Below are 12,947 nucleotides of genomic sequence, written 5' to 3'. Positions count from 1 at the left end.
TGTTAATATCCAATTGAGATAAATGCCACCATTTGACTAGTACTAATGCCAAAAATACTCGTACTGTAGTTTGCTTAGCTACAAGACTAAAAGTCTCTTGATAGTCAAACTGTTCCCTTTGATTATATCCTTTGGCTACAGGACTAGCTTTGTACCTTTCAACACTACCATCTACATGAAGTTTCACCTTGTAGAACCATTTTCATCCAATTGAATATGAACCAACAAGAAAAGGCATCACAATCCAAGTGTCTTTATCCTCCCATGTATCCAATTATATTCATGGCATCTTGCCACTAAACATAATCGATAGTTTGATGATATGTGTGAGGTTCAAGGTTAAGATATAATGAAGGGTTAAAAGCTTAGTGAGAAAAAAGAGTTGTTGGGAAGAAAAGTAACTTGCAATAGGATAGGTAGTGACAGAACTAGTGTGAGAAGTATAAGATGACAAGCGATATTGATAAGCTTTTAAGTATTTTGGAAGGTTTCTAAGTTTGGTACTTTTCTTAGCATATGGTGACTTTGTACATGCAAACACAACATCAACATCAGAATTGAGAATAAGGGTAATATGGTTAACAAAATTAGAACAATTTACAGAATCAATTTACGAAGAGACATGGTTAACATTTTTAGTGGATTCATGAATTGATGAATGTGAAGTATCATTAGTATATTAAATATTAGAATTATGATATGAACGAAATGAAAAATCAAGAATTTCAAGATTTTAATCATCAGAACTAAAATAAGGCACAATAGTTATGTTTATAATATCACAAGAATCATGTTTGGTCTCTAAATTTTGGAAAGGAAATATGGTTTCATGAAAGATAACAATCTTAGAAATAAAATAGCTCTATGTTTTCATATCATGATGTTTATACCTTTTGATGCCAATTGGATATCCAATGAACACATGTTGTCTAGCTCTAGGATGCAATTTCTTTCTACTATGAGACAAAGTTGATGCAAAACACAAAGAATCAAAGACCTTAAAATAAGAATAAGAAGGTGGTTTCTTAAATAACATTTCATATGGTATTTTATTGTGAAGGATAAATGTAGGTACCCAATTTATGATATAGACAGTTGCTAGTATAGAGTTTTCCCAAAAATTAATTGGCAATGAATATTGAAATAAAAGCGACCTAGTCATAGCTAACAATGTTTATGGTTCCTTTCAACAACACCATTCAATTAAAGTGTACCTACACAAGACAAATGATGTACAATGCCTTTGGAAGAATAGAAATCAATGAGATTAAACTCTAGATCATTGTCCAATCTAACTTATTTGATTGAAGCTGTGAACTAAGTATGAACCATATTATAGAATGAATAGATAATTGATGCTACATCTTCTTTTGAATTCATTGAAAAAAATCCATGTCAATCTTTTGTTGTCATCTACAATGGTGAGAAGTAAATGGTGACCATCAATGGAAGAAATAGAATAAGGACCCCATATGTCAATATGAATTAGTTAAAAGGGTGCAACAGTGGATTGAACATGAACTAGAAAAGGCAATCTTTTATGTTTTACAATGGGACAAACATAACCTGGTTTACATGATATGTTATAACACATTTGATGAATTAGTTTTATTTTCCTAGTGGAACACATCTAGCCTAGAATGTCAAAGATCAAAACCTTAAGACAGTGAATGAATTAAATTGATAGAATATTTGAGAGAAAGGGAACATATTGTTCAAATAGAAACTATTTAAACATTTGTACATCCAATTTGCATTGCATGAACTACAGTCCAGTTGTTACTTTAGCAAGCTCAATCATTATCCATGAATTGAGATCTTGGACAATATAGTGTGCATTAGTGAAAAATAGGCAATATTTCCTAGATTGACTGAGCTTTCTAACAAACACCATGTTGAATTTAAATAATGAAACATATAATAGATTGTCTGTTGCTAGGGATGGTGCTATTCTTACTATTCCTAAATGTGTGACTAATGCTTTTATATTGCTTGGCATTTGCATAAACACATTTTGAACTGGTTTTGAATCGCTAAATGATTGTAAATAGCAAGCTACATGATCTGATGCTTTATAGTCAATAATATAGGTATTATGATCAATTATAAATGCATTATTATGCAAGTATAAGTAAAACAAGGATCATAAGTAGAGAAGTAAGTGGAATTTGAAATAATACCAGTAAAAGCTAAGTTGATCAATGATGGTTTTATCTATTGATGGCTTGTTGCAAGTGAATCATCTTCATTGTCAGAACTATGCTCATTGATAAGTTCTATAAGCTTTTGATTTGATTCTTTGTTAAGGACAATTAGGTCATTGCATTAGCAATTGGTTTTTCTCTTCACTCTAACTGTAGAAGAGTGATGATGTTATTTATAACACCCCCAACCTTGATGATGAATATGCTTGATTGTGTTAAGCTATTTGAATGAGCTAATGAAACTTTGATGTAAATGTCTATGAGTTTAAGGATTGCTAATGTCCATAGATAGATCTTATGAAATGTATGGGCATGTAAAGACCCGAAATGATGTGTGCATATGTTTGGCACATGAATGACATAATGCATATGTTTGGCACTTAGATAAGTGTGATATATATGCAATTTATGTTATGTTCGATTTATAAATTATGTGACCTATAGCATAAATGAGAATTTGAAGTATATGATGAGTTTATCTGTTAATATTGAGTGAAATATGATGAATTAGGATAAAAATGTAAGTTAAAAATGAAATAAGAGCTTGGAAATTGAGTTAGGAGTGCTCTAAATGTTGGATAAGTGTATTCTGGACAAGAAATGTCGATACATAAGCACCTGTATCGATACACTGAAGGCAAAACGAACATGAGAAAGGTATTTGGGAAGTATGTTTTAATACATTGCCTCATGTATCGATAAATTTGAATGGGGGAGCATCCTATGTTATTTCTATCGATACATTGTCTAAATTGATTGATAGATTTACGAGAGAAAATATTCTAGATGAAAAATATCGATACATTGTCCAAATGTATCGATACATTTGAGGCAGAGAGCATTCTATCTAAAAAGTATTGATACAATGCCTCATGCATCGATAGATTTGCAAGTGATGTAAAGAAATATATCGATACAATGCCTCACGTATCGATAGATTTAACGTTAACCCATGGAAATGTATCGAAACATTGACTAATATTTTGATACATGCATGCATATTTGCCAAAAAATAAGACATTGGGCAGTCTGCCCATTCAAAAATAAAAGAAAATATAGGCGCTCTTGTCTCTTTCTCAAAAACCTTTTTCCCCAAATGAATTTAAGGCGTGAAAGAGGCATTTAGTTGTTAGAAAACTAATCTAAAGGTAAGATTGAAGCTTTGCACCCTTTAGCTTTTAATTTGAACAGTTTATAATATTGAACTATGTGTTCCAAGTTTGGGGATTAATGGTCCAAGAAGTTGGTTGGAGATTAAAAGTTTGAGCAAGCCAAAACAATATCTAAGGTAAAGATTTAGCTCTATGTTGAAGAATTTAAGAGATTTGGGCATTATATGTAGTTAGATATAGATTTAGCTATTTAAAGGTTGGAAATTAAGTTGAAAGCAAAGACTTAGCTGTGGAATGGAAAGTTTTATGCATGAATATTGATGAATTTACATTGTAAATGCTAGATGATTTTGGGAGTGAGAATGCTACCCAAATGCTAAATTGTATGGATTGAAGCTAAAGAATTGATAAGCTGAAATTGAAACTTGGTGAGCTGAATTGTGCAAGGTTAATAAAGGAACAGTTGAAGTGCCAAGGTGAGTGGAGAATTTTTATGTATAAGAGCACAATGACTAGGGTGCATGTATGCTTCTATAATGAAAATGCATGATATATGCTATGTATACACCATATGTATGTCTAAAGGTAGTATTCCTAGATTAGTAATGTTATGAATGATGTAAATTGCCTAAAAAGATTATATTTAGGCTTAAGTATGATGATGCTAATGTGATCATGAAACTATGACATGAGAAAATGATGTCTAGCTTGATATGAATATGATATACACATCTAGAGATGTTATGTCTATAGTAAGTAAATGTCATGAGCACTATGTAAAATGCCTAGAAAGATAATACCTAGGCTAAAGTGATGATGAGCTAATATAATGATGAGCATGATTGGTTGAGATTATTAATGATGAATATGAGCTATCCACAAATGATTCCAAACAATGTTATGATGTGAAATGAGCATGTTCCATCCGTGGAGGATTTCCATATGATGTATATTATAAGGTTGTATCTAGATTCTTGTGACTATATATGCTGCCAATAAGAATGGTGATAAGCAGGGATGGTGGTTTCATCCCACTTGTGATTTTCGCCTGTTGTGCAATGATTATGTTTCACCTATGAGTATGGTGGTAAGCAAGGATGGTGGTTTCATCCCGCCTGTGATTCCCACCCATAATGCCATGATGTCATCCATTGAGAATACTTCGAATGATGATTATAGATTCCATCATATGCTTTGACAATGGGGCATGACATGATGATGTATGTTGTCCTTGATTAGCCACTACACATGACTATGTTATGTCTAGGGAGGACCACTTTATGATATGTTATGATGTTATGAATATGTAGTGGCATGCCATAGGATATGAAATGTACACTATAAACGTTGTGCTATGAATTGATGATTAATACAAAGGCTTGCAGCAAAGCCATATGTATATGATAAATGCAATATGATGAAATGCAAGCTTATGGAGTCTAAGGACTTTTGCATTGATGTGGACGCCTAAAAAGTAAGTATGATTAGAATGTATGTAGATGGCCATATGGTGGACTAGTTCATATGCTAGATAAGGCCAATAAACGGCATTCATGATAGACATAGATCACCTTACCCTTTTTATGTATAATGTTTATATGTAGCAACATAGTACAATTGCCAAGACAATGATAATGTGTTCATGACGGGTGATGTCCAACCTGTCCTATTATAATTATACTGAGCTTACTGATGTATATTCATGTTTAAAGGATATGTGTAGCAACTATCCCTATACAATTACAATTGATTTATGCTCCCGTTCACTGAGTACCAATGTGACTCATCCATTTTGATTGTATTGTGCAAAAAAATAGAAACTAAGGATCAAGTGGTTTAACGTTGTTGTTATCAGACACCAATTTTGGCAAATGGTATGTTATCCGCTGATGATGTAACTCCTCTGGGTCATAGATTGAGTCTTACGGTTCCACATTACGTAAACAAGTGTGTTGTTAAAGGATTATGTGGGCATTACGCTACCTAATGTTTATGTAATGAGATATTAAATAGATGGATGAGACAACCAATGCATGACTATATGAAATTATGTTTAAGTCTAGTGTAAGAATATGAACCATGGGGTTATATTATGAACTATGTAAGTCTCGCGGCTTCCTTGCCAAGCTCATTCGTGCCAGTCACCACTTTCCGATTTGGGTTGTGACACTATTGACAAAGGATACCATCTTCTTAGCGCTCCTTTTATTCTTAGTGACTTTGAAATTGGCAAGGAATCCAATGATTCTACAACTTTTTTCCTTGATATGGCCATTCTTTCCTCTATGTGAACATATCAAGTGTATATCTCATTCTACCCTCAGTAAGTGTTGCCATAGCATAGGTTTCTATAAAGGGCTATGCTTGCAAATGCAGTGATCTTTGTGATTCTTCCTTAAGAACTAAGTTATATGCTTCATGAAATGAGGGAAAAGGTTTTGGCATAACTATGTGTGATCTTAAGGCAAAATAGGTGCCATTTAATCCGTTGATAAATCTAAACACATTATCTTTCTAGCATTAATCTATATATTTTTGAAAACAAAATTGATTACATTTTTCACATTCACAATGAGATAACGACCTATGGTTCCTCAATTCTTCTCATAAGCCATTCAATTCAATAAAATTTGTGTCTACTAATCATGTACCTTGACTAATACTACATAGAGAGAATTGGAGCTTGCAAATTCTAACATCTTTTTTTAAAAAAAAGGTGATTGCAAATTCTAGCATTATTAGGATGAGGGAATCGTTTCTTCAAGGTATTATAAATTTGAGAGGCAGTTCATGTAGGAGATAGCAACAACGATCAGTGGTGTGATTGATTCCAGTAACCACACCATAATGAGATTGTTGCATCTGATACAGGGAATGTACAAATCATCCATAGCCATAGGTTCTTGAATCGATCCATCAATGAAACTAGGTTTTTTTTTTGAATTAACAGGACCAGAAAAAGGATCTACTAAAAGAAGTATAATTGCTTAAGGTGAGCTTTGGATTGACTATCACAGATTCATGATGATCTATATGATGCAGAAAATACGGTGAAGGTGGATTTTGTAAGGATGAGAGAATCAACATAGAGGATAAGACAATCATTTTAGAGAAAAAAATGTTAAATTTTGAATTCAATTTTAAGGGGATGATGGCTGTGATTTGAGATGGAATTGTTGAAGAAATCGCAACAGGAATTCTAATCATGGCTCTATTACCATGTAAAGATTGAGAGAGGAAGAAACGGATTTGAGTATGGAAGAAAATGAATTGATTCTCGTAACTAACAATTAGTTACAAAGGAATATTTATACTTGTTGGAAATTTTGAATACAAGCCATTTAAGCGTAACTTTAATTAATTGGCTAAAGGCTTCAATTAGCTAATTAATTAACTAATTAACTAAGCTTGGCACATGATAGTCACGATGCATTACTCTTGAAACATACCAAAAAGAGATATGCTCATGAATGTGATCATTTCCATATCGATGAAGGGATCATGGCGTCAAGCCATCAAATAATACCATAGACAAAGAAAATGAAACAGCCACTCTCCAATAACATTTTAGAAGCAAATATTCTCTTTAGTAGATAGACTCTTAAAGTTTGATGAAGCAATACTCCATTATATTTTACTCTTTATTTGACAAGAAATCTTTTACTGTTTAAGTTTCAAAAATACTGACATGACTTAAAAAGAAAAAATAACTTTTCATACATAGTATTTTGATATTCAAACACTAACTATAAGATTCTTGAATTAATTAGTAGAAACTTTTTTTTATGAGAAACAAATTCTTTTTTTATACAAATGATAAAATTTTTGTAGATAAATGGAACAGTGGATGCACCAAAGACATTTATACGATTGCATGATTTGTGGGGTCAGAAACAGAGGAAGGTGAAGTGTCAGCATCCACCTTGTCATTCCACAGTTTCCTTCTTTCCTTCTCGCACTGTTAGTTAACGTGCCACGTAGGATTAGTGCAATTAGTTGAGAACGACACGTCAACAAAGGGGTGAGGTGGGCCATAGGCTTTTTGGGGAGCATAATCAATCTGTTCAACTGATCTTCCATTCATAATGTGGCAAGATTTTTGTTGTTTTTTATCATCCATGTAAGCAATGCAATATATATATATATATAAAGTTTTAAGTTAATTAAAAGGTTGGAGACAGGATATCCAACTTCCTAAATCAACGTGTTAATTATTCTTATTGACTAAACCTCCCCAACTTGCTTTGCTTTTTCTTCACCAAACAATGTTGGATGTTTGTCTTTGCTTTGTCCTTTGGCTTTGCAACTGAACTCGGAATTAAATTTTGATCGAGCAACAAACAGCAATTCTTTGTTACTCTTTCATCTAAAATCTCCCTGTTGCATAGCTTCAAAATTAACGATCACGGTTGTTTCGGACGCTGTATTAAGGTATACAGTTCTTGGGATATATGTGGGATATGATACTATGAGCTCTTGCAGGGATTGAGTCTCTACAAAATTTAGAGATTCACAGTCGGATGAGGCAATTCAAATTCTATGCTGTGCAAAGAATATCTCAATCTTGACGGTTGAAACTGATCATCTTCTAGTTAGTATTACAGATTCAGTTGATGGAATATAATGGCAAGCTATAATCAAGCAACCACTGCAAGTTGAAGATCATATCAGAATATATTCTTTGGCCAGAACTTTCTGCTGGAAACTGCATTTTGTCCAATCAAGAAAATGGCAAGACCTGCAAAAGCTTCAAACCTTGTATATTCAGAAACAACCCCAGATGAATTGAATGTGAGTTTAATCTTACCACGTGCACTAGATGGAATGATATACTATCAAAGATGCTTCAGCTTCCGAGAATTATAAATAGCGAACAAGCAGCTTAGAAATTTTTATTGCTAAAAGTTCCATTCGGGTGCACATTGTACGGACTCTAAGAAGCATTACATTATACTAGCAAGGTGCGACAACAGCAACTCCCACAAATAGAAAATCCTGTACAAAACAATCAAAGAAAACAAACCACTCAAAAACACTCATCCCATGTTTGTTGTTTAGTTCATACTAGACACTATCATACACTAAACAGTGCCTACTCTTTTCTCACTTTTATTTTCATTTTTTATGGTGGAGATATTGGGAGAGCTTTTTATTATTATTATGCTTATTGTCATAGATAATATATTAAGGGAATTTCCAAAGGTTCTCAGCATCTCCAGCGTTATCGGCGGGAGCAGGAGCAGGAGCAATGTCCAAGCGAGGAGGGCTAAGAAGCATCCCTTCAGCCATATTGACAAGAACATTAGGCATATCAAAGATCAAATCCTCATCGACAAACTCATCAACCGTAGTCGGTTTGTCAGGTCCTATTGGACTGTTTTTAGCCTCATTATCCTCATTTCCGAATAAAGCATCATTTGCAGCCCCCAAAGCTGCCGCTGCTGAGGTTGCAGCCGCCTGGATATCACGTGGGGAGGTTGAGGCAGGCACAGGCAAAGAAGCAGCAGAGTTTGGGAAGTTAAGCTCTGCATCTTGGCCTTTTAGGGCAAGTGCGGCAACATCATAAGCAATAGCTGCCATTTCAGCAGTAGGAAATGTACCGAGCCAGATTCTGTTGGGCTTCCTTGGCTCTCTAATCTCAGACACCCATTTCCCACTAGTCCGACGCCTTACGCCCCTATAGACCGGGTGCCGCCCTGTAGCAGCAGAAGCGCCAGCTCCACTAGCGCTGCCCCCACTGCTGCTGCTAGTGTTAGCTCTAGAACTTTGGTTGGATTTTGAGTAATGCATGGTGACTTGAATCTGGTAAAGAGAAATGGCGCGAAGATTTGGGGTTTGAAGTTGGAGTCGAGAGAATCCATTTATGGTGGATGGGAATTTGGGGGTTAAATTCTTGTTGCAGAGAGAAAGATTTTCCAAATTAAGTTTCAAAAGTACTGCAAAGTGCAAACCAGTTGGTGATGAACTGCCGTCTGCTGATAGTTGGGGTGTAAGCCAGATACATGTTGGACATCTGGGTTGGACTGCGTTTTCGGCTGCTGAAATAACTGCCTATATATCATAACAGTGATCTTTTTGGGCTTTATTCAACACTTACTTTTGTTCCCCCAAGAAAACAAGGATTTGAAAATAATAACTACTGTTTGAGTATATGTGGCATATAGAATCTAAGAGCAAAACTTGTCTTGGGCGCGTGCTGATATTGATGCTATGTTTTCCTCCTCGATGATACGCAGCTCTATACTCTTTGCAATCATAAGAAATATTAATCACCTTCAGTAGCTTGTCAACATCAAAAGTGTATATATATATATTGCTGATAGCATTGTTCAACAAGCTACACATTCTTTTGTCAAGATACCAATGAGTTTAGCTCTTTCTGCCTCCATTTGCTAACGACGCGTCTTATATTTGATTTCTTTGAATACAATAATCTGCGGTAGTATTGAAACTAGAAGCTCTGTCGGTATGAACTTTCTCAGTCTAATTAATAATCATCAAATATAGTGACAAGACGAAAGAACACATAGATGCAGGTATTTATCAGGTTTATTCAGTGTATGGCAGCAAGATGACAAAGAATCAGACCTGTTTATTAACTCTGAAAGGTCTACTTCAATTGCTTCAAAAAGTTAAATTAATTAGCTTGACACCTGCACTCAAGGAAGATCGGAAACTGCAATAATCTTGACCATCAGATAGCGTTTGATCCTTTTGCCCAAGTTAGGGAAGGAAATTGGAATTGAACTTTCTGAAGCAATTATCCTTTGTAACTTTATATATTTTTCTTTTGCACAAACCTAACGCCAGTAGAAGTCTCTAGCAATCAGCTAAAGACTTTAGATGGAATGGAGACTTAGAGCAAATAAAATCACCTTTCAAAAAAAAAAAAATTTACCGGTGAAGTACTTGCTAGAATTGGATCGCTTACACTAGTGGAAAATTAAAAATCTTGCAGTAACTTAGTTAAAGTTGTTGACAAATGGTTGTAAACGTGTTTCTGAAAGCAGATTATACTTGTGGTGGAGAGTATATTGTTTTCTCAAACGGATGGCAAATTTCTGTCCTGATCATTCCTCTTTCAGGTGTCTTTTCACCATGTTTTAGTGCAAAAAACAATATTTTCGTGATCAAGATTATAATTAGTCCTGAGAAAATCCAGACAGTTGTATAACAGGAACAGGAAAAACATCTGAGCATACATCACCCACTTGCCATCAAGTGAAAGGAATTAATTGGCCTGGGTAATTCAGAAATCATTTCTTTCGATTGAATTTACCTGGAGCACAATTTGCTCAGAACAGTGGTTTTCTTTATTGCCAAACAGAGAAGATAAAATGGTGTGTGACAAATTGGGTTTGATACAATCAATTCCACAGGGAGTATTTTGCTTTTAATTAAAAGGGCAAGTTTTGTGGAAGCGTTAATACCCTGAAGCCTACCCTTGCGTTGCCAAAAGCTGCTAAAGAACCTCTCGTTTTGGAGTCACGAATCCTGTACACCCACCTACTCAGACCTAAAGCACGTCTAATTGCAACATCATGAAGAGATTTTAAGTGCATGAATTTGGCAGCCATGATCGCACCGTTGACCAACGAGGCCGTGCTAACTTACCAAATTGCAAGCAACCAACCTCTAACCAATTGAAAAGCTTTAAAAAATATATATTATAATGAATGTAATGCAGCCAATTAAGAGCACATATATATAAGCCTTTTGTTATCCTTTCTAATTCAGGGAAAGTGGGGCAAAAAACAATCCATACCTTGCCGCAAATATCAGTCCCTTTAGCATTTAAAAGTCATAGCAAAATGCATAGGTTTTGGACTCGGAGTGGTTTACAAATAAAAAATTAAAAAAAAAAGTCCCCACACAAACAAAAAGCCAGAGCATGAACAATAGTAAATGGTAAAAAACCTGCTGGGGTGAAAAAAAAAAGAGTAAAACTTTCAAGAAATCAGTGCCAAGAGGCAGTGGAATCAGCCCTCTCAATCCATTTGCGCTGTATTTTTGTGGGTGTGATTTGTGCTCCCACCACTATGGGCCTAAAGTCACGCCATGAAAGAGACATTGGGCGAACCTGAAGTGGATAAGGTGAATCTGGAATTCCTGAAGGAGTTGAACTGTAAAGTGTTTTTTTTTTTTTTAATTCATAGAGCATAAAATTATTTTTGGGATACCAATTACCGAATAGTAAGGAATTTGGTTGCAAAAAATACTACTGTAAACGTGTTGCAGAGCGGACCCCGGCGGCCTGGGCGCGTTAGCAACCAAAGACATAAACAGTCTTAGAATCAGAAAGAAAAGACATGTTAAGTCAAACGAGCACCCATAGGGTTAATTTGTGAAACGACAGTAGAAATAGTTGCGGCCGCGCCGCCAAGGACTGCCGCAATGAACTTTGCCTAAAGATAATGTTGTTGGCGGTACGTACGCGGCTACAGTATACAAGGGATGCCAACACGTTTACAGTAGATCATGGATGATTGATTGAATCCTTCTTTCTTTCTTTAATGCTTGGACGTTTGAAAGAGTCACATTCAACATATACTATTTTCCACTTTTCTTTTTCGAAAAGCAACGTACACCCCTGTTATAGGAAAGAAAACGAATAAGTGACCCTTTTTGTTACAATTACGATTAGAGAGACGTGGAACAGTATAGTGAGGACAAATAGTGAACAAGCGGAAGAAAAGCACTTCGTATGCCCAAATTGAAATTTCCTTTTTATCGTTTTCTTACTTCGAGAGTTCCAGCCCTTATTATTCTAAACACAACGGATAGAGTCCCTTTGAGAGAGATTAAAATGTTGTCATAGGTTTTTTTAAATATATCTTCATAAAATATGTGCAACCTTTTAAAGATTTGTTCTGCACAACGATAAAATTAAAAACATCTATGGTAATGAGATTAACGGTAGTACCATGAAATTGAGAGTTGCAACAATGAGATAATGTGTTCGGTTAAAAAGTGACAGTGTGGAAGGATAAAATGTGATGCACAGAAAAAATATCATTAAGGGTAATATAAATTATTTATTATGTAATTTCATAAATATATATATATATATGACATTTGTTTAATTAAAAATGGTAAATGAGAACTAAATACCAGTAATAGTTTAGAATCTAACCAAAGAACTACAACTAGTAATTAGAAATGTTAGGACTTTAGGACTTGTCCACGGGTACACGGTTGTCATCATATCCTTTGCTTTGCCGGTATTGGTGTCTAGAACTAAATCTACTTTAAATTCTGTTCAGTAGATATTTTCATTAAGCTCATCCCAGATCCTAATGGCCAACCGTCAGCAATTACTTGATAAAAAGCAACAGGCCAATTGCTTGTTTCCCAAAACCAGCTAAGTTTTCTTTCGGGGATCAACGATCATGCCGCTTGATCCAATCCATAAAACCAAGTGCCAACTAGAATGCTACGGGGCATGAGGTGGAAATGATCCCTCAAGCCCACTTCTGGAAGGGCTAACCGAAAAAGAACATACTTATAACCTGTGAGCCTGTAATTCATGGTGGCCAATATCTTCAATTAGGCCTGCTGGCTGCATCCTGGATTGATAATTAAGACTTGGTTGACCTACACCAGGCCCAGAAATACCAGATCTCCAATTTGA

General features: G+C 35.1%; 1 protein-coding gene across 1 annotated transcript; it reads right to left on the bottom strand.

Moving 5' to 3' along the window:
* Window positions 1–8,498: 8,498 nt before the first annotated feature.
* Window positions 8,499–9,106, bottom strand: LOC110420724 (ethylene-responsive transcription factor ERF024). Its single transcript, XM_021434098.2, has one exon. It carries the CDS (start codon window positions 9,104–9,106, stop codon window positions 8,501–8,503), a length of 606 nt encoding a protein of 201 aa, XP_021289773.2. The 3' UTR covers window positions 8,499–8,500.
* Window positions 9,107–12,947: the final 3,841 nt, after the last annotated feature.

Source organism: Theobroma umbraticum, unplaced genomic scaffold (assembly GCF_002168275.2).
Source record: "Theobroma umbraticum cultivar Fairchild unplaced genomic scaffold, ASM216827v3 scaffold_86.0, whole genome shotgun sequence".
NCBI classification, from domain to species: domain Eukaryota; kingdom Viridiplantae; phylum Streptophyta; class Magnoliopsida; order Malvales; family Malvaceae; genus Theobroma; species Theobroma umbraticum.
This window is presented reverse-complemented; position numbering and strand designations above follow the sequence as displayed.

Bases quoted from the DNA above. Each gene is read 5' to 3' on its own strand.
- LOC110420724 (XM_021434098.2), bottom strand. From the start codon at position 9,106: ATGCATTACTCAAAATCCAACCAAAGTTCTAGAGCTAACACTAGCAGC.